Source organism: Trachinotus anak, unplaced genomic scaffold, assembly GCF_046630095.1.
Source record: "Trachinotus anak isolate AG129_WGS33_773 ecotype Australia unplaced genomic scaffold, CSIRO_AGI_Tana_v1 ptg000031l, whole genome shotgun sequence".
In the NCBI taxonomy this organism is placed as follows: domain Eukaryota; kingdom Metazoa; phylum Chordata; class Actinopteri; order Carangiformes; family Carangidae; genus Trachinotus; species Trachinotus anak.
The window spans coordinates 214,970-235,404 of record NW_027273882.1 but is presented as its reverse complement, the minus strand read 5'-3'; the positions used below and the strand labels follow the sequence as shown (position 1 = coordinate 235,404).

Here is a 20,435-nt window from a genome sequence, read left to right as displayed (position 1 = left end):
AGATAATGGAAGAAATGATAATGTACAATAAATTATGAAAAATGACTACTATAATTGTTTCTTGATTCTCGTTTTGTCTAACCTTTTCTAGAAATGTTTATCTCTCCCGTGAAAGTGGTTCTTAGCCTAAGCCAATATTTCATGACCTCCATCTTATTGATTATCATTTTGTTCCCCTCTCTTTCAAATTTGTATGGATTTCTATTCATAAAATCATCCTGATATAGGGTGTGGTGATGTTCTATTCATCGTTTCTGAGCTGCCAGGCAGTCTAGACAGGCAGCTGTTGAGCTACAGGCCAGAGATGGACTCAGCATTCCCTGATGCCCCCACTGATCTCCTCTGGATTAGTGCCAGAATAGTGCTGACTGAATAGATATAAAACAGTACCAGCCTCTATGGTATTCTAGTGATGTTCGAGGTCCAAACAAGCCTGTGTGTACAACATTTAGATCATTATGATTCTTCATTTTCACAAAGGCCATGGATAGCATGCAGAAACCTGTTATTTCCGTCAGGTATTTGAATATCATTTGATATATCTCTCAGTTACCGGTGGAATCAAGATGAGTTTAAAGTGCCCCAAGGGAATGCAATGTCATATTTGATTAGGTGTTTAAACCAGTTTGGCTTTTGGCTGTGTCTCGACACTGTCTAGTCCTGTCTATGTCCCAGTGCTCAATTCTCCAACAGCTGCACAGCATGGAAAAATATCTGTATAGACACACACTAAAATCAGTTCAATTTAATATGGATTTCCATTGAAACATCTCTGTGATGTACCTAATGGATGGGGGAGTTTATCTTAAAATGGAATATGCTCTACTGGGTGAAAACAGCAGCCTTTATATTGTAATCTGTCAGTATAAACAATTTATGTCATGGAAAAGGCTAAAGTAAGTGATTCCATTCTAGTTTTGCATTTATAACAATGCATTTGGGGATGTAAATTTCCATTTATCTATACCACTGCTGAGACAGGTCAAATCTGATAAAAAAGTAATCCACAAGGGCAAAAATATCAATGATATCTCTATGTGATTGGGCCCTGTGATGGCAGTGAGTAGCGTGCAGCTCGGAAATGCCTCAGCACCATGCAGTAAAGCCAGCCTCATGACTCATTAGTCCAGCCTATTGTCTCTCAATCCTCTCTGCACTATTAACCTCTCCCCGCACAACTCCATCTCCCCACCATCTCCCCTCCCTTTTAACATCCCCTTTTCCGGATCCATCCATTTACTGTCCTCCACCAGTCTGGTTTTGCAGGGACAGTATAAATGTGGGTTCTCAAAAGTGACTAGGGGTTTTCTTTAGCTAAATGCTGCTGAAAACATGATTTCAGAATCAACTACTGATGTTACAGGCATTGACAGACAAACAGTGCATCACAGAAAACATTCTGCTATCAAAGCTGATTCATTCAAATGGTACTCACCATTCATCTTTCCACATGAAAAGGTATCAGGTTCTTTATTGGAAGCACAAATGGTCCCACTGTAGTTAAATGACAGTGCCCCAGGTTATGATACCATTTATTCCAGGTATATAGAGCACAAAATCTAAAAGCAGTCTTTCCTGCATGACTGCCAACCTGAAGAATCTGGAGCACCAGCCAGTCCTGAGAGAGGTCTGATAAACTTTAACTCCATTCAATAAGATATATATATATGTATGTATATATTATAACACTGTGTACACCAATGTAGTCTAAAACAGACAAACAAAACAGCACTGCTCCTACACACAAACTTTTTCCAAGTTAATATTCATTTCAGTGGCAAAAATTTGGAAAGTATTACAGCTGACTGCACCATTCACTTCAACTGCCCATTTAACCATTATTAAGTGATGACTACTTTTTCTGTGGACACCCAGCAATAGCACCAAAGACTGTTGTGTGGAGACTTCTGGTGTTAATGTAAGCGCTCAAAAGTTTTGTAGTGCTGAGTCATAACTGATTTATGACTCAGCGCTACACACTGCCTCCAAGCAAATGAATCAAAACTGTTGCACCATAAAATGATCAACTTTCACACTGTTTACAATCGGTGCTCAATCTATAGCAAAGAGAGCTTTAAATCTAAATGGGTGATTGGACAATGTTTATTAAGCAGCTTTCCTTTTCTGAGTTTAGACAAGAAGGCCTGTGATTATCAGTGAAGAGGTTGAGTATGGCAATAAAAGGCCAGTTGTTGAACACTGTTTACACAATTTAAGCATTTGTTAAGATCAGTTTCATAGAAAACTTCATTGGGGTAACATTTTGTCTCATGAGTGAATTAGTAACTTAATAGTACTTGGTTCACAGAAAAGTGTTTTCCACTGTTATCTTATCTCAGTACAGTCAATGGCTGAGTCATTCCTATGCAGAATGGTCTCATGTTTCTCTAGATTTCCTCTGTCTCTGCTCTTTTCCCTCCCTTTAATTCATTAAACATCAAACACCGCTTGTGATACTTGTCCCAGGACTGGCCTTTTGAGGGGAGACCTCGATCTCAAAGCGGTGATCCCCGAGATTCTTGGCGTTTATAAGTTTTGACCTCCGATTGCTGAAACGCTCACGCGAAGCACCGCCCACCAGTCAGAGTTGGTGTATCATTTCTGCTGATGAAGTTCAGTAGCGCTTGTCTTTGTCTGCTCATCCATTGTGTCTAGTGCAGTCCCTTCTGACTGTTCTGAATAAGCCAGAGCTCCTGCTTCCAGTAACATCAGAGGCACCACTTCCTGTGTGAGCCAGATTTATTTTTTTTTTCCTGGAAAGACCCATTAGACAAAGGCTATTAGCAATGACAGCAACTGTGTAAGCTTTCGTGATGAAATCAGTCTCATATTACAGCGACTGGGGATAAAAAGTTGAATAAAAAGTCACAAAATAGAACTAATCTTCCAAACAATAACTAAGATATTTTATGTTTTTTTTAATGTTTATATTCTGTGATCAATAACAGCGGTTGCACCAATTTCTGTGTGGGCTTACTCTACCTGACTAAGAGCTTCAGTTGAATGTTATTCTACTCCTCTATGCGTTCTACTTCCTCTCTCCTCTACTACATCCTGACTGGCTGTTTATGATACCATCCATATTATGTGCATAAAACCTGACTGACTCACAGTCACCTCTCTTCTGATGTGAGGTGTGACACCCAACAGACCTTTAATCATTGATCGGCTTTATGAATTATTCAGATGGCCGCCGGTGTTGCAGGGACAACACGCACAAACACACACAGACACAGACACGTCATGCTGTACTCCCAACCCCACGCGGACACCCTTCTCTTGAGGGCCTTTCATACATTTCTTTGTTGTGTAAAAACAAGTGTTGCGATCACATGGTCACAATTAATTCACGTTTGTGTGTGCACATTCACCACCGCTTTGTGAATTTAAGTAAAATGCACGTTTTTATATGCTTGTGTGGTAGCCTAGCAGCCGATATTAGATACAGTGGTCATGTGTTCGCAATTAGCCCTCCTGACTTGTTTCAAGTTTCACAACTGTAGTAAGGCACGGCTTACTGCAGGGTTGCTATAGGAACAATATGAAGCTTTATAGGGACGAAAACTTCATTTTCCTCCAACTTATCCACTTAGCCTTTTGTAACTAGACATCAGGTGTATAGACTTTAGCTTCCACTCTAATCATGACTTTGTTTTGGCCTCATGAATAATCCATTTCACACCTCACTCAAATGTCACACCTGTGTAGCCCCGAGCTTGTTGCCCAGTGTCCAAAACTCACTCAAAGCCAGTCTGATTCATGGAGGGGAGCGCTTTAGGCCCCCGACTTCTTCAATGTTCAAAACAGCAACAGAAACAGCAGCCGCTCACACACTTCTCTCACAGTACACCCTGTACAGCACGTTGGTTTCCAAAGGGCAACAACTCGCCTTTAATTTGCTTAGCAGAGAGAAAAAATGACAACAGGTAGCAGCTGCAGCGAGCGGATTCAAAACAAGCTGTTCTTGCATATTAAGTGAGCCCTGCTACTCAGCAGCTACAGTGTCTGTCATTCAAACTGTATAAGGGAATTATATATATTCTAGCTAGTTTGCTTTGCGCATTTTATAGATAACTAATAAGACATTCATAATCTTTTGGGTTGTGAGGTTGTGAAAAATCCCTCTCGCCGGTGTCCTCTCGGGTTGACAGTGATGCTATTATAAATGTTAGGAATCCATTAATGAATTCATGCGGGATTCACACTTCCTAATAAGCCATCACCATCATTATCACTTATACATGTTAATAAATTGTTATTGATCAAGATTGAGTGAAGCTTTTTCCAGAGGCTCACTGTTTGGTTAAAAGCGTTTTCCTGAATTAATGAGCAAAACAGAGAATTGTCACAACCAAAACATATTAATGGCTTATAAACCAGACATCTTTTATAAATAATTTGCTACTGATTGATGAAGCTACTAGTTAGAGCTTATAAATCCTTTATAAAGGGTGACTTACATGAAAGTAAGAGTGAAAGTAACACTGAACACAATTACATTCTTTTGCTAATTTTCTTAAAAAGCGCACATCAACTGTGTCATGGTTGACATAAACTGTTGCTATAAAATGTGTCTCCCTGCTGAGTTCACACAATTCTACCACAAGTGACATCAATGCAAAAATTTTTCAAAACCCTTTGGATGAAGAATGGAAAAACAGGAAGTACCTGAGGAGGTGTTGTGTCCTCAAAGCTTCAGGTGTGTTTTTACAAAAAAAAAAGTCATTCAAATCAGAGTGAGCCCTGCTGCTGGGGAACCAAATTTGTTTCCATCGCCTAGACCTGTCACAAGCAAAAGAAAGGCACTTCTGAGTTTAAGTGTTTACTCAAGGAACTAAGCAATTTACACAAGTTTGTATTGTCTTGTCTACTGTATTTGTCTATGTTCTCTGAAATTTGCAGTTTCTGCGTCATGAGTGTGAACTTTAACAAGTTCAAGTTCACAATTATCATTAAGGTTAATCTTTTACTGTCAAATAAACTGCTACTATACTCACAGGTAGATGACGTTTCAACAGCCTACTTCATAAAGCACCCTTCATAAGTGAGTGCATACTAACAATAATGACAATGAATTATTTTATATATATAATATATATATTTTTTCTTTTTTTTCTTTTTTTTTACATTCTTATTATTAAGAATTTGTCTTAAAAATGTGAATGTTACAGTGTATACACATGCCTACCCACATTATTATACATATACTGGACATGAATCCAATGCTTTTGATCTATATGCTCTGAGGTATATTTTTATTTCCTGATCCTTTTCCAGTTTACCCCTCTGTCCTGTTGCAAACATCTGGTCCTATCAGTATTTGAATGGAAAAAGCTGTTGCTGTTCTTGCCCGTGGCAGGCGAATGCTATGCACACCTAGTGGAAACATAAATCATTTTATTTTTTATCCTTACATGGAAATCTTAAAAGCAAATACAAATAAGTTTTTTGTTGTCTTAGCTGCAATCTGCCAGCTATTCCTGCTTAAATATCAAGGTTAACCTGACTAAACTGTGACTGAGCATTAATTAAATAATTATTTTGTAAGATTTTCTCACTGCATGGTCTATATGTTTAATCTTTAACATTTCCCTTGATTGAAAAAAAAGGCTAAAACCTCAGAGTAGACAGAAATTTAAGGCCCAGGTTGACTCATAGCTGGTTGGAACAGACACACAAAAAGCAACAAACCCCTTTAATAAATTAAACAATAAACCACAATAATAAAGGCATCCTTAAAAAAATCCAATACAACACAACAAATCAGCAGAACACCTACCCATATGGTCCAACATTAGTTGATGGACCAGACAAGGATTTAATAGCTCAAGAGAGAGCACTAGAGGTACTCTCATCACAAAGCAAAACGCAGAGCTCATGCTGAAGCATAAATGAGTTCCTGGATCTTTAACTCTGGATTTTATGGCATGTAAAGCAGCACCTAAAGGCCTCTATTCAGCCTCATCCTACAGGGTGTGACCAAGAAGCATGCAAACTGCCGCTGCTGCTTCCCTCTCCACCACCTCTATTGAACATTTCTACTGTTCCTCGCTCTTGCCAGAAGGCTCATTTCACCATGCTCTCCAATTTTGTTTTTATTGATTGAGCTGCCAAACAAGTCTCCGGCGCAGAGAGACAAAACTGTTTCATCAGAGCTCTAATGGAACAAACACCCCCTTTACACAGTGAAAGAATTAGTTTTTTAATGAAATAATAATAACAATGATTTATAGTTTGTATTTATTCATTTATTTACAAAGTTTGAATACAGTCTCAGTATCTATTGCTATGCATTCTGTTTTTTATTTTGACTGATTGGCATCGGTGTTTTTTATTTTTATTTTGCATGATTAATGCTAATTAGGCTAAAAACCTGTGGAATGTCAAAACCTGTGCAGAAAAAAAATACTCATCCCAATTTTTTCTCTAATCTGTAAAAAGAAATCAATTGTAAATTAATTTCGAAAAGGGCCACAGGAACATTTCAGCACTATGACTGAAATACAGGAAGGAAAAGGGCAAAAAGTGGACAACAGCCTGTAAATCAGGTGAAAGACTCTTCCTGCCAGATGGTCTGCTGTACTTATTTTTCTACCCTGCCCCTGTTAGGAAGCTTGTTGCTTTTTAGACACAATGAGGCTCCCCTTTGCTGTATCAACAGACAGCTAAAGTGGATCAATTAACATGGATGGAGGCAGACATCTATTAAGCTGTTTGGTTTCTCTCATTCTCACTAATCACATATAGCTCATCAATTAGGACCATAAATGGATCCTCTGTTCCTGATTCACGTCCAGTGGCTGCGGTCACCATGGAAACCAAACAATGAAAAGATGTTTGACATCAGCCCTGGAAAACTGTCCTGTTGGGTAAATGTGCCTTTTCCTGTGTCAGACCCCGATGAAGAGGCTGATTTCTCTTTTTGCTTTCTCAATCCTGGAAAAGTGGGGCTTTAAGTGAGTACGCGACACAGACAATCAGATAACATAAATTAATATTTGCTCCGCTGCCATGCAAAGTCACATCCATTTGTTAGTCTTGCATGACCTGTTTAACTCGACAGGAGTGAGAGCCCACAGAGCTAACCTGATTTCATAAGCAGATCGGGTTGTATCCCAGTTTTACAGCTCTGCTGTCCCTGCTGTCGGTGGCCACCAAACTCAGAGTGTCCTCTGAGAGCGGCTCTCATCTAACTAACTGCATATCTAGGACAAACCATCTTCCTCTCTCTGTCTAACCTTTTGGAAGGACACCTGATGCCACATGATGGCACCTGTTTGCTGGGAATAGCTTCCACCCACTGTGCGTCGAAAGAAGGCTATATGAGAAGCCCCAGACAGAAACCTACATGAACTAATCCCGGACACAATGACTGTTGAATACATTGATGCGTGAGACAGAGTCTGTGTGTCTCAGTGCCATCTGGTCCACGAGGCAGCGGAGAATCAATGCTTTTTCTTCAAGCTGCACTCGCCTGTCAGAAACATCTGACAAATTAAAAGCTGCCCACAGAAAATTCACACACTTAAAACTCGTTTTCCTGCCAAGACCCTCGAGGGGATTTTATTAAGAGCAAGTGAAAAATCGGACATTATATTGCTCAGTATTTGTCAAAAATAGTAAAAGGCAATTGTAGCAGAGAGTGTAGTGGAAAAAAAGTGACTGTTGCATCTGCCCCAGGTTTTGTGAGCCAGCTTTCCATTAAAGTCTGGTATAGTTATAGCTTGTAATTTGTGCAGATACTTAGTATTTTAAAATTTGATCATTTTGTTCCCAAAGCTCCAAGTTTAGAGCTGTTTATTTCTATCGTGTTGGCAAAATCTCAGAATCAAAATATCAAGCAGCTTTCAAAAGCCACACCTACCAAAACTTTATTAAGTCAAACCAGCGGATGACTTATTTGTGGTGAGGTGGCTTACAAGATCTTTGAACAGATATGCAGTTATTTCTGACATATTCAGCATGTTGAGCTGCCTCCAGCTCAAATCCAGTGCAGTACAAGTGACAGAGACAGGAATAGTCAGCAGTACTTATTATCACCTTCGCTCAGTTCTGCACCACTGTGTGATATTTGGAGTGAACTGAGAGTCACATCCCTGGAACAGGAAGCAAAAAGAAACACAATGTCCAAAGCAGAGACCAACTGGAAATTGTGTCAATACAAGTTTTCCACAGTCAGCCACAGATTTGCACTTAATTTCTTAAAAATCTCAAGAATTTTAATGATGATCCAATGATCCATCTTCTGTGGATCATTGATCATGTTACAAGTAATTGCATGGCTTTAAAAATTGGTTTCATGGGCTTAAAAGGAATAGTTAAAGGCATTTTGAGAAATACATTTTCTTTCCTTTCGTGCGGAGAGTTAGATAAGCAAATTTTTTGCATTTTAAATAAGAAGTTAGAGCCAGCAGCTGTGGTTAGCTTAGCCTAAAAGCTAGAAATAGGGGAAAACAGCTCACCTAGCTCTGTCCAAAAGATGAGTAATGGTCTGAACCAAGATTGTCAACATTGTATAATAGACATAGATTGCTGATGCCCTCTTGTCTCTCCTCACCTTGTGTTTCATCTGTGTATTTATCCATTGGCACCTGATACACATTTTTGACGTGCGACTAATATGCTTTTAGCAAATCTACTCAGTTTACATATCACTGTTGGCTAACATGTGATATTCACATTAAGATGATATCTGCCACACTTTCTCTAAAGTAAATACTCCCATGTAGAAAAAACATTTTGCCAGGGAGATCTATTCTTTCATACAATAATACGATTTTTCAGCTTAAATTGCATCTATCAGATAGGGCCTCACCTTCTGTTCACAACGAGGTACCACACCCACCGCGGCCTTGACAACAGCTAAGGTGATGAGTGAACTTGAATAGCAAAGAGGATGTCAGAGGGGGAGAGGAAACATATTTCAACAATGTTGGGATGTTTGTGTGGAGTTTTCTTTTTTGAATAGTAGGATAGGATAGATGCTGATTCTGTCCAGTATGGAAACCTGGCAGTGATAGAGATGGAAATACACTTAGAAAAACATAAAAGATGACACACCATAATCCACAGTGTGCTTCACCACTATGTTAGAATTTTTTTTAAATGGACTGAGGAGCCTTTTTCCTTGATGATATCTCATTAGCAGCCTGTCAGCTCGACTCACAGGCCCTCCACACCTCCTCCCAGCCGTCTCTCCTTCCTGCACTCCACCAGCATGCACTGACATTTGTATAATGAATGGCTCATTTGCAGACGGCTGTCCAATTAGGTGTAAGACACTGTGGACTGGGGAGAAAGTTTAGTTTTATTTGTGTAAATGCAGTGTTCTCTGACAAAAGAGCTGTGTGGGTTACATTTGATTTCAGTGGCTGTGAAGTATATTAGGACAATAATTAACTCATTTCTGAACTACACTGAACAAATCCACAGGATTTGTTCTTCAGTGTATTAAGATACACACAGCATGGTGTAAGCAGGAATAGGTTTAGACTCTGAAAAATGCCGATCACCGCAGGCACTGTGATCGGCATTTACATATCCATGTGTATTCATAAAGCTTAGAACATACTGTTTTAGATGCTTCTTCTCATCTAAATCCAAATCACATACACTCCTCCGTTTTGAAATTTTCCATGTGTGCATGTAGAAATTTTACATGCATACATGCAGAGTTCAACAATTTAAAATGAAATCTTTTAGAACAATTATACCTTTTGAGAAATGTGCAATATCACTCTCAAATCACTGCCTTGAGGGTCACACGTTTTGCTATTGCTACACGGGAAACGTTAGCATTAACAGCTGTTAGTTAGCTAAGATTAACATAAAAACTGGAAACGGAAGCAAACATCTGAGAGTATGGTTGCAAACACCATGATTTTGTTGTTTTTGCTTTTTTTTTTTCTACAGACAGCTTAAACAGAGGGAGCTAAGGAGGTAATACAACTGAGGGGGCTTTGCTGTCTTCAAACCCACCAGGTCGCTAGTGACCAAAGCTGGTACAAAGCAGCATAGCAACACCCTTAAAGATATAAATGCTAAAACTTCAGTCAATATTGACATGCTGCACATCATTAGTTCAGATACATTCTTTACAACTCAACTGTTAAGTTCATTCACAGTAACCATGAGTATAAGAGTATAATAAATTCAGATTTACCTGCATCATAAACGAGCAAGGCAAAATGTGGTGGTTCCCTACCTTTGGAGTGGTCGAAAAGTCTGATTGTCTGACTGTCTGTTTATTCCTTGATTATTAATATGCCTTTAGTCCATATGGTTCCACCAATCAAAAGCTTGAGGACAGCAAAGCCAATGACGATTTCCGCTCTGGCCTTGAGGCCTTGGGAAGCCCTCGGGCATTTTTGGTCCCACCTACTATAAGTAAAAACAAACATGCAGCTATGGGAGCTTCAGGGCTCCACTACAATGACTGATATAAACTATATAAACTATCCACTATTCCACTATTTTTATGGTTTCATGGGAAAAGTCATCTCATGTTCATTATTTGCTCTGTGTTGCAGCTAATACCTAAAATGTTGTTTTTCCTCTTGCCAACAGAGAAGTGGGCTGTTATGGCTATTCTCTGGAAGGGGCATTCCTTGTTAAGGATATTAACTATCAGCCTCTTGTAATAAATTCTTTCTTGATGTTTGTGAATGAAGACAGACTACTTGTGTTTATCTTTTGTAGTCTGGGGAATGCAATGTCCTTAATATGGAGTTGAGGGCTGTGCAGATGGCAGGTATGCCAATGTGAAGGGTCCAGACACTTCCAAGGAACAGTTATCGGTATTTGTTAAATCTATTGGACACACTGCATTTTGTATCCTTTGTTGGAACAATGGCAGAAACACGATCAATCACATAGTTTACAGTGGTGTTTTATATCAGTCGTTGTTTATGTTCTAGTGGCTATTAATCAGCTGAATATAAATAAATGTAGTAAAATAAGTGTGTGTTGCCCTCTGTATGTGCTCTTCTATATCTTTGTTAGATTATGTAAGAATCAATATAGGAATCAGGTTTAGGTTAAGATTAGGGCAGGGGTTATAGTTAAGGTAAGTTAAGGTAATCATTAAGGTTTAAGCATATTCTTAAATTGTACGCACTGTCTTGACGATTAAATCAAGTTCAAACCTTTACAGTCATGCCAAGGTACATTTGCAGTCATTAGAAAGACTACATCAACAATGTCAAAGAGGAAGGTGTCACACATCTCTGCTGGAACCTTTTTATTTTGTATCACATTTCAGTTTCTGTGCCATGATTTAAACATAATCTTTTGTAAGCTTATGTGCCTTATGACAAATAAACTTAACACTTGTAAATATAAAACAGAGACAGACTACAAACTGGAGAAAAGTAGTTAATAGTGTCCCAATAAGTATGGACATGAAGAAAACTTTGGAACATACACACACGTGTATGTGATCAGTCCTTCTGCTGCTACGACATTTTTAAAATTGTCCATATAGCTCTATTTGGACAAAAAGTCTACTGTGTGCAGTATGTGTGTGTGTGTGTGTGTGTGTGTGTGTGTGTGTCAGTTTTAAACTGACAGCAATAAATCGGATGTCAGCATATACCACATAGTTCTTCCTAATCACCAGGATAAACAGGGGCAGTTCATTATATGGTTCATTATATTTCCACTGCTGTACTTGCAGTCTGGAGGAAGCCTGTAGATAAGATGCTATCTGTGAGATGAACAGCAGAGCACATTGTGTTTCCTGTACCACTGCTGTGAAGTGGTCACAGTGTGTGTATGTGTGTGTGTACACATCCGAGGAATAAAACAGTAGGACACGGGGATATGTTGAATTGGGTGTTCCTTTATTGAAAGCCTATGACCTTTGAATATATGGTGCCCTATACATGAATAAATAAATGAATAAATATGTAGTTAGGTATGAATGTGACTGTGTGTGTGTGTGTGTGTGTGTGTGTGTATGTGTGTGTGTGTGGTTGTCTCTATATGTCAGTCCTGTGATAGACTGGCGACCTGCCCAGGATGTACACTGCCCTCGCCCAGTGTCAGTTGGGATTGGCTCCAGCCCCCCTGTGACGCGGTTCAGATCAGCGGTATAGAAAATGGATGGATGGATGGATGGATAGATAAATAAATAAATAAATAAATAATCATGAAATGTATAATCACATGAATAAATTGTGTACATTTTACCCAACCTATGGTATGTCACCGCTCTTATTTAGTGCCCATTAAAACATCACCTTTTTCAAAAGCTTGTTACTATTTCATAATTTCAAAAGGTTTTCCCAATAACCTCTTGAGAAAGCAGGCTCAGCAACCACTTAGCTGCTGTAAGCTGGAGCAATGAAACTATTTCAGTAATTCTGACTTAAGAAACAAGAGGCTACTGCTCTAAGTCAAACAGAATACACAGTTAGTACACAGCAGTTTCACAGTGTTTTTTTTTTTTTTTTTTTAGCATTTGCATGACACATTATTTACAGTACCCTCAAACCCTGTCAGCCAGGTGAGTGGACTCTTAAGCTCCATGTGTTGGTTAATAAAAACATTTGATATAAACCTTAACAGCTAGCTAGCTCCTGTAAGAATACAAACTAATATTATCAAGTATAGTTATCCATATCCTGAGGAGCAATATAATATGTGCTCCAGGTGTGTTGGTTCTTGCTGTTATCTAACCCCCACTGTGTTGTCAATGCGTGTTCGCTGATGTGCCCCTGGGGGATATGCACACCGGAACATCCAGTTACACGGCACATTATATGGCCACTAAAGTGACCATAAAAAATCTAATATCATGCTTGTGGGTCCCCTGTGTGACCTTGTGGTGTAGCTCATTAAACACACATTCTTCTGCTATCGCGAATTCAAGACAGAGTTTATCTCAATCAGAAAAAAATGATTAATTTGACACCATTCAAATCCATGTAAAAACAAGAGGGATGAAATATATAAAGAAGCATCAAGCCTTTGGGTTTCCTTTAGCTCTGTCCTCATGACAGTCAGTAGCCACTGTACTAGTGTATGACCTATTCAAGAAAAAAAAAAATGGGGCAGTTACCAAGGAGAGAAACCAATCGTTCATTCTAAAAATATAATGTCAGAGCCCAGCTAGTGACTGCTTCTGGTGCACGGTGCTTTTCTTTCTCTCTGCTGAGGCTCAGAAGGAGCTGGTCTGTCACATAATAAACAAGGCTTGTCTGATCATTATCCAAGCAGTGGGCATTCATGCCCAACCTCACTGCAGACTCACTGTTCAGCCGTGGTCGGCCAAGCATCTGGAGATTTGTCTCCTAATTGGTTCGTTTGACTGTGGGAAGAATTTAAAAGAAGATGGACGATTGGTGAAAAAAACAAAACAAAAAAAAACAACAAAAAAAAAAAACAGAAAATGAATTCATGGAACAACAGGTGAGAAAGGTGGAACTTTACTGTGAAATATTTCATCTATTCCTTGTGCAGGAGAGATATGTTACTTGAGGGAGGGTTAAAGTCTTCTTAGTCAGATGTGGACAGTCCTGTCTACAAGACCACTAAATGGAATTAGATCAAAGCTATAATTTTTTTAGACCAACCATGTGATTTGGGCCACAGGTCCCAAGATGGAAAGGAGGCCTAGAAAAGCTACACATGGTGTTTCTGAGGACGAATGACTCTCCTGAAAAACACCAATTTAAGACAGATGCTGCTCTCACAGTCCGACCCAGTCTTGTCTTTGTGAGCTGGTCAACAAGAAATTTTCAGTGGCGGGTATTTTTGTCAGGTTGCTGCCTGATAGATGACACCCTCTACTCGCAGTAACATAGAACTGAAGTTTTTTTTTTTTTTTTTTTGAGGCGCAGTCAGCAGTATAATTCATTAGACAGGCCCACTGTAATGAGCCAGCATAGACAAAGCACCCAATTTCCAGTGTGTCCTCTTTCCTCTGGGAGCAGTGATCATAATGACAGTGCTGTTTGTTGCTTGGTTTCATGCTGAATCATGATCACACAGCCACAAGCCCCCATGTCACTTTCTTTTCTCACTTCTCTCCCTGTGGTCTCTGGAGAAAGAGAACATCAGTTCTGCTTGCAGATTATGCCATTTGCATAAGACAAGTGTGATTTGTTATATTTATTTATCTTACCAGCCTATAATTACAATAACATGATTTGACTGGGAAGCCTCTTTGTCTAATTTGTCATTGCTCATGAGATCACCTGATAGGAAGCTTTGTCGCTCTTGCAGCAATCCTTCCAGCAGTGATCTACACTGGTCAGTAGCAGGGTTAGCAGTTTTGCTTTAAGACCACTTGCTGCTTGCATGATAACTATCTTAAAGCAGAGCATCTTTCAGTTTAAATAATTAAAAGGCCAACAGTGATAAGCTGTGGTCCACACATCAAGAGCGCTTCTTGTTTGTGACCACCTTCTCCAAATGATTGATTAAGACATGCAGTTAGAAGCTAATGCCATCTTGTGACTGTGAAGCATCATGTAAACATTAAAACAAACCCCAGTGTAGCCCCTTGTGTATTGCTCAGCCATAAACAGATAATGTTTTCTGTCCATTTGCTTATGGTTTTCCTCACCGATCTGTGCCATGTCCATTAGTCTTTGCTACACTGGCATGTATAACAAGCACTCAGTGGTCATTTTATTCTTGAGTAGACCTCTCAAACATATTGAGTTATAATTTTTTCATGTGCACTTGCATTTTTATGATAATAGACTATTATTGCTATATAATGGATTTTTGTGTTTGAGACTTCATGAAGCCGTAATTGTCCTCCCTAAGGTTTAGGTGTGATGATGTTTTGGGTTTGTTACTGTACAGCAGTTCATTAAAAAAATATTCATTATAGTTTTTATATTGTATCATATCATCATGTTATTATATATTTTTTTAATATATATTTATCATACCACTATTACTATCATTATAGTTTGAACAATTAACACAAAAAGTACAAAAAAAAAGTGACAACAATAAAATGTAACACAAAATCTAATATACCGCACCGGAGTCTAAAATAAAATAAAATAAAAATACACCGTGCCAGCTTTACATATAAGAGTAAATATTAAGACATAATAATAATAATAATAATAATAATAATAATAATAATAATAATAATAATAATAATAATAATAATAATAATAATAATAATATTACGTCAGAGACCGTTGTCTTACTTCATTGGCCAGAAAATGTAGCTACTGAGTCGCGATTGGCTGTCACTGTGTGTTCACAAGTTAGCTTGTTATGTAGCCACCTTGCAGGATTTGGGTTTGTTATCTGCGGATTTTTGGAACAACGGTTCCTCTTTCAGCCTAATATAACACTCGATAATCCACTTAACGACCACAGAGGCATTGTCGCTTATTTATTTGACTTATTATCCTGACTCTTCCGTATTTCTTGAGCGGTGACACTACGGGCATGCTAATGTTAGCTGAGTAGCTACCTAGCTAGCCAGCCAGTTAACTTAGTAACAAGTGTTCTTCAGATGTTCAGATGTCGTGTTGCATGTAAAGCTGACCTTGTAGGCACAGCCAGTCGGTTCAGATGGGTTCTGTCAGAGCTATGGCATCAACCAGGCTCCTGTGTTTGTTCAACGCGAAAGTAGCAGGCTTGACCAAAACATTAGCCAGGGCAGGGTGCAATGTGTGCCTCAGGAGAAATGTCTGCAGTTCACCTTCAAGACTACAGAGCTGCATGTCAGCCTGGGTCATTGATGAGTATGGTACTAACGGGGTTTTGAGGTACACAGAAGAAATCCCTGTACCCACTGTCACTTCTCCCAGTGATGTGATGATTAAAGTCCATGCGGCTAGTCTCAACCCTCTTGATATATCTATGAGGGGTAAGTGTTGGACTGATATTTGGACAGCATAAACATATAATCAGTGGTCTGTAGTTGATTTTTTTTTAACAAACCTGCTTGCTTTCTCCATTTACAGGTGGTTATGGAGCCAAATTGCTTAAATTAAGAAGGGATCCAATGTCTGTTATGGACAGTGATAGTGAGTTTCCTGTGATTCTGGGTCGTGATGTGTCTGGTGTTGTAGTGGACTGTGGATCTGAGGTTACCCACTTTGCTCCAGGAGACGAGGTAGGAGCTGCACTGTCTTTTAGAAAATGTATGTTAGGAGTGAGTGATATGGATGAAACCCCTTATTGCTGTACATGTCATTTTAATATTGCTATGTCTGTTCATATTCAGTGGGTACTTTAACAGGTAAAATGGAATGCAGTCCAATATAACAGCACAGCCATAAATTCTACCTTTACAGAGATAATAATGTTCAGTTTTGATTGACACTGTCAGAAAGGTATTAATTTAACTGTGTGTTTATCATGGAGATTGAAGTGAACCCGTACAAACATGAGGGGGGATGAATATTAGAAGCACCTCAATATAATACAGTCCAGTACAGCACCAACTCTAACTATGACTATATTAAAAGCGCTCTTTGTTTGACCATGTCATAACTTGTAGACATATGACACATGTGATGCGGGTTCATAAAGAGACATAGCTTCATTTTCGGGGGTCACAAGTCAAAAAGGTTTGGAGCCACTGGTTTAACACACCCAAAGATATTAAAGAGATAGTTATCATAATATAAACTTATCATAGTGAAACTGCTGACTTTATAAAAAGTATTGTTTTCGCCCTTAATGCATCTCCATAGCTGAGTCATTCGCTTATATTTTCTTTGAAGAAAGAATAAGTTCTTTCTGCTTGGTCATCATATGAGTATGACTCAATAATCTGAGACATCTACCGTGTCGACTGTCTCCCACATATTCACATTATTGTCCTCAGGCAGACGGAAAAGTAATTATGCAAATTCATCTTAAAGTGAATTTGATTAAATAATAGAAAACACCAGTAAAATTTTTTCATATATAGTATTCTAGTAATCATGCTCGATCAGTTCAAAAATATCCTTGGAAACGAATAATGATAAGAACCGATGGGAACAGCTGACTAAGAGTTTAATAGACGATTAACCAGATTCAGAGAGCATGAGTAGGCGGTTTAATGTAGTCGTGTTCAGCATGTTAAATGCCATATTTGCGTTCCAGGTGTGGGCTGCTGTTCCTCCATGGAAACAAGGGAGTCTGGCAGAATTTGTGACTCTAACTGAGTATGAGGTGAGCTCCAGAGCTAGTAGGGTTATATTACTGCGGTAAATTTTCATCACCAGCTGACAAACTGCAAGTCTATGTTTTTTTGGGGGGGGGGGGGGGGTTTGTCAGCTAACTTAAAACTGACTTTAATTTCAGTTTCCTAGTTGATTTAGAGCTCTTATGTAAATTGTAAAAATGTATCGACTAAAGGTTTGGAAGAAGTGCACCTTGTTATGTAATCCTGCAGTGTAAGAATTAATTAGGATTAGGTTTGTTTGGTTGCAGGAGCCACTGTGGCAGCAATTACAGAGACGCACAAATTGCCCTGTGTTTTCTTGATGTATTGCACTTCATTTATTCAGCAGCTCCTAGCTTGCTAGCTGCCCACACAGCACCTCTGATGATTATCCCTAACTTTTAAATTGTAAATGTAAAAGATTGTTGAAACGTTGTTATGTTTCTAACTTTTCACATTGTCTGTGTGGCTGTCTTTTTTGCAGGTTTCCCATAAGCCAGAATTAGTGAGTCACACAGAGGCAGCATCCATCCCCTACGTTGCCAGCACTGCTCTCTCTGCACTTGTTAATGCAGGTGGTCTTTGCAGGGACAGCTCTTCAAATAAAAGGCAAGCATAAACAGCTACTGGATAACCTTGTATTGCACTGCTATACTCTTCGACATTCATGCACAGAACATGAGAAGTGTAAATCACAGTATTGGAGAAATAAAAAAAGTCCCAGAAAATTATTATAAACTGTCATCAAGGCTGTGATTAATTATTTAAGGTCTTGGAGATTCCAAATGTGCGCTTTTCCTGTTCAGAAATCAGTGCAGTCATGCAGACCTTTCCTCTGATAAGACACCTTTTTCATCACCCATTTCAGTGGTGAAATTGGTCCCCTGTTTCATTCACACTGGCATCAAAATGGTTTTAAAATCTTATCTTGCCTTGAACCCATAGACTATAAAAATGTAACCTGCTCTAACTCTCCTAGAGTTTTGATCACTGGAGGATCGGGAGGTGTTGGAACATTCTCTATACAGGTAAAGCAAAGTGTCTTCCACTGGCTGTACCAGCCATGTTTGACTCTCTTAAACTCTGCATGAGTCTATTGCCACTCGCTGTGTCTGTGTGTAAAATCCTGTTTTCCTCCTGTGTGTGCTGCTAGTTACTGAAGGCCTGGGGTGCCCATGTAACAGTTACCTGCTCCCAGAATGCAGAGGGCCTTGTTCGAGGGCTGGGGGCCGATGAAGTGGTGGACTACACAGCAGGAGACGTGGCTGAACAGCTAGAAATGATGGAGAAGTATGTGTCGCTGCTGTGAAAACTGTGCGTTTTTAGAGCTGTACAGTACAAAATGTGTAAAGTGATGACATTGTATGAGTTTCTTTTAAACAGATCAGAGCAGAATGTTTTTTTCACTAGAACCCAAGCTTTAATATAAGCTGTAATATAATTACAGTCAGTGCCAGTCTAGTAAAGGTGCTAATGAAAAGGAATCATCCAGGACTACTAAAATTGTGTGCACTTCTCCCATTTAAACATCACCAAATGTGGTAAACATCTTCCTGTCAGCCTGGCACACATGCTCACTGACTCACTTTCTAGTTTCCATGGATACCAGGGCTCAAGGCCTGAGTGGACGCTAGTGCACCCCTCTCTCCTCCCCCAAAATAAACCCTGGCTTTAGCTTGAAGACAACAATGATCTTTTCCTAACATACTCCTTAAATCAGGCCTCTTACAATATTTAGGACCTGAGATGAGAAAGCCTTAAGTGTTCTTATGAATGCTAACCTGCTAAGAAGTATGTGTGTGTGTGTGTGTGTGTGTGTGTGTGTGTGTGTGTGTGTGTGTGTGTGTGTGTGTGTGTGTGTGTGTGTGTGTGTGTGTGTTTGTTTTTCAGTGTTTTAAATCTTCTTCCACTGGGATTCCTCTAAGTCTGACTGTGTGTGTTTGCATGCTCAGGTTTGACGTAATTTTGGACAATGTTGGCGGAGACATGGAGCAGTGGGCGGTGGGCCTGCTGAAGCCCTGGTCTGGGGCAAAGTACATCACACTGGTGACACCTTTACTTCTCAACACTGATTCCATGGGCCTGCTGGATGGGACGATTCATGCTGGACTCACCCTGCACACCAAGGCCATACAGGTAAACATGAGCGAAACAAACCTTTAATTTCAACACTGACGTGAAAGACGATACTGCTCTTTTCAGAACCCTTACTACCCTGTTGTTTATTTTTTTAATAACTGCTCTCAGCCTGGCAATTTTCATTAGATTCATTAGAATAGGTATGGACCACAGATGTTCCTGAACTGAAATGGAATAATTGATCCTCAGTGGCATGGAAAGACAACATTGTGTAATGGGTGTACACCTGTTTGAGCCAGCAGAAGCTTTTGCTATGTTTGATTTCCATTCAGATGATCAGATGAGTCAAAGTTTAGTTGAAAGTGGGAGAGAAAATCGTGTACTAACTTGACTTAGCTTCATATTCTCCCTTTGCAGAGGTGGTTTATGCTTGATCTGTGGAAATATACCCTACAGGCTGTAATAAATCTGACTGTGTGCAACCGACAGTTGGGAGTGTGTAAGCCTCATGTGATTGTGAGTACGTCTTGTCCCACCAGCTGCTCTGTTAGTGGAGTGCATGTGTAATGAGGGTAGTGGGTGAATAGGCGAGGACAGGGTGGAGCTGCTCTAGGAACTGAGTCAAGTTGTCCTGAGCACTGGAGGCACTGGTGACAGCATGGCTGGCAGAGTGTGTGTGGCGTGAGTTGTGTGGTCTAGACTGTGTGTGTGTATTAGTGTGGGCATTAGTCTAAATGTGGCGTGTGTGCGCATGTGTTTGCTGCTGAACCAGCAGTATTTGGTGTTTGTGCAGATTGTGGCTGACTATCTCCCCCCGACAAATACCAGTGTTTGTGTGTTTCTTGCCAAGCCTCCGGGCCCCTTTGTCCATGGGAGCATCCAGCTGGTCAGTTTGGCGAGCTTCAGTTGCAGCAGTCACACCCTCAGTGCCCAACTCTGAACAGTGTGTCATTTTCATCTGGGGGATCACGGTGCAACTGAGCCCTCTAGTGTCAAACTTTTTGTTAGCACTGAATGATCAAGAAGGGTCTTTTTTTAAAGCAAGCAGAGATAGTTTTACCAAAGCCTAAGTGGTGAGGTAAAGTGATGCCACATAATAATATATTTTGATCAAATATCAAGCAGTGTTGAATTTCCAGATTAGAACGTGGGGATCTCTTTCTTTCTTTTCTGATTGTATTTCAGTTTTTTCTAGTGCACTTTCTTTTTTGAATATGTTGTT

General features: G+C 39.6%; 1 protein-coding gene across 1 annotated transcript in view; it reads left to right on the top strand.

Moving 5' to 3' along the window:
• Positions 1-15,196: 15,196 nt before the first annotated feature.
• The window catches only part of LOC139612184 (reticulon-4-interacting protein 1 homolog, mitochondrial-like), a 7,976-nt gene continuing 2,737 nt past the window's right edge, over positions 15,197-20,435 (top strand). The window contains exons 1-7 of the mRNA XM_071467484.1: positions 15,197-15,844; positions 15,942-16,093; positions 17,074-17,142; positions 17,619-17,743; positions 18,114-18,162; positions 18,288-18,424; positions 19,087-19,270. Of these exons, the coding sequence (XP_071323585.1) occupies positions 15,547-15,844; positions 15,942-16,093; positions 17,074-17,142; positions 17,619-17,743; positions 18,114-18,162; positions 18,288-18,424; positions 19,087-19,270 (1,014 nt within the window). The 5' untranslated portion in view covers positions 15,197-15,546. The remainder of the gene's footprint in view (positions 15,845-15,941; positions 16,094-17,073; positions 17,143-17,618; positions 17,744-18,113; positions 18,163-18,287; positions 18,425-19,086; positions 19,271-20,435) is intronic.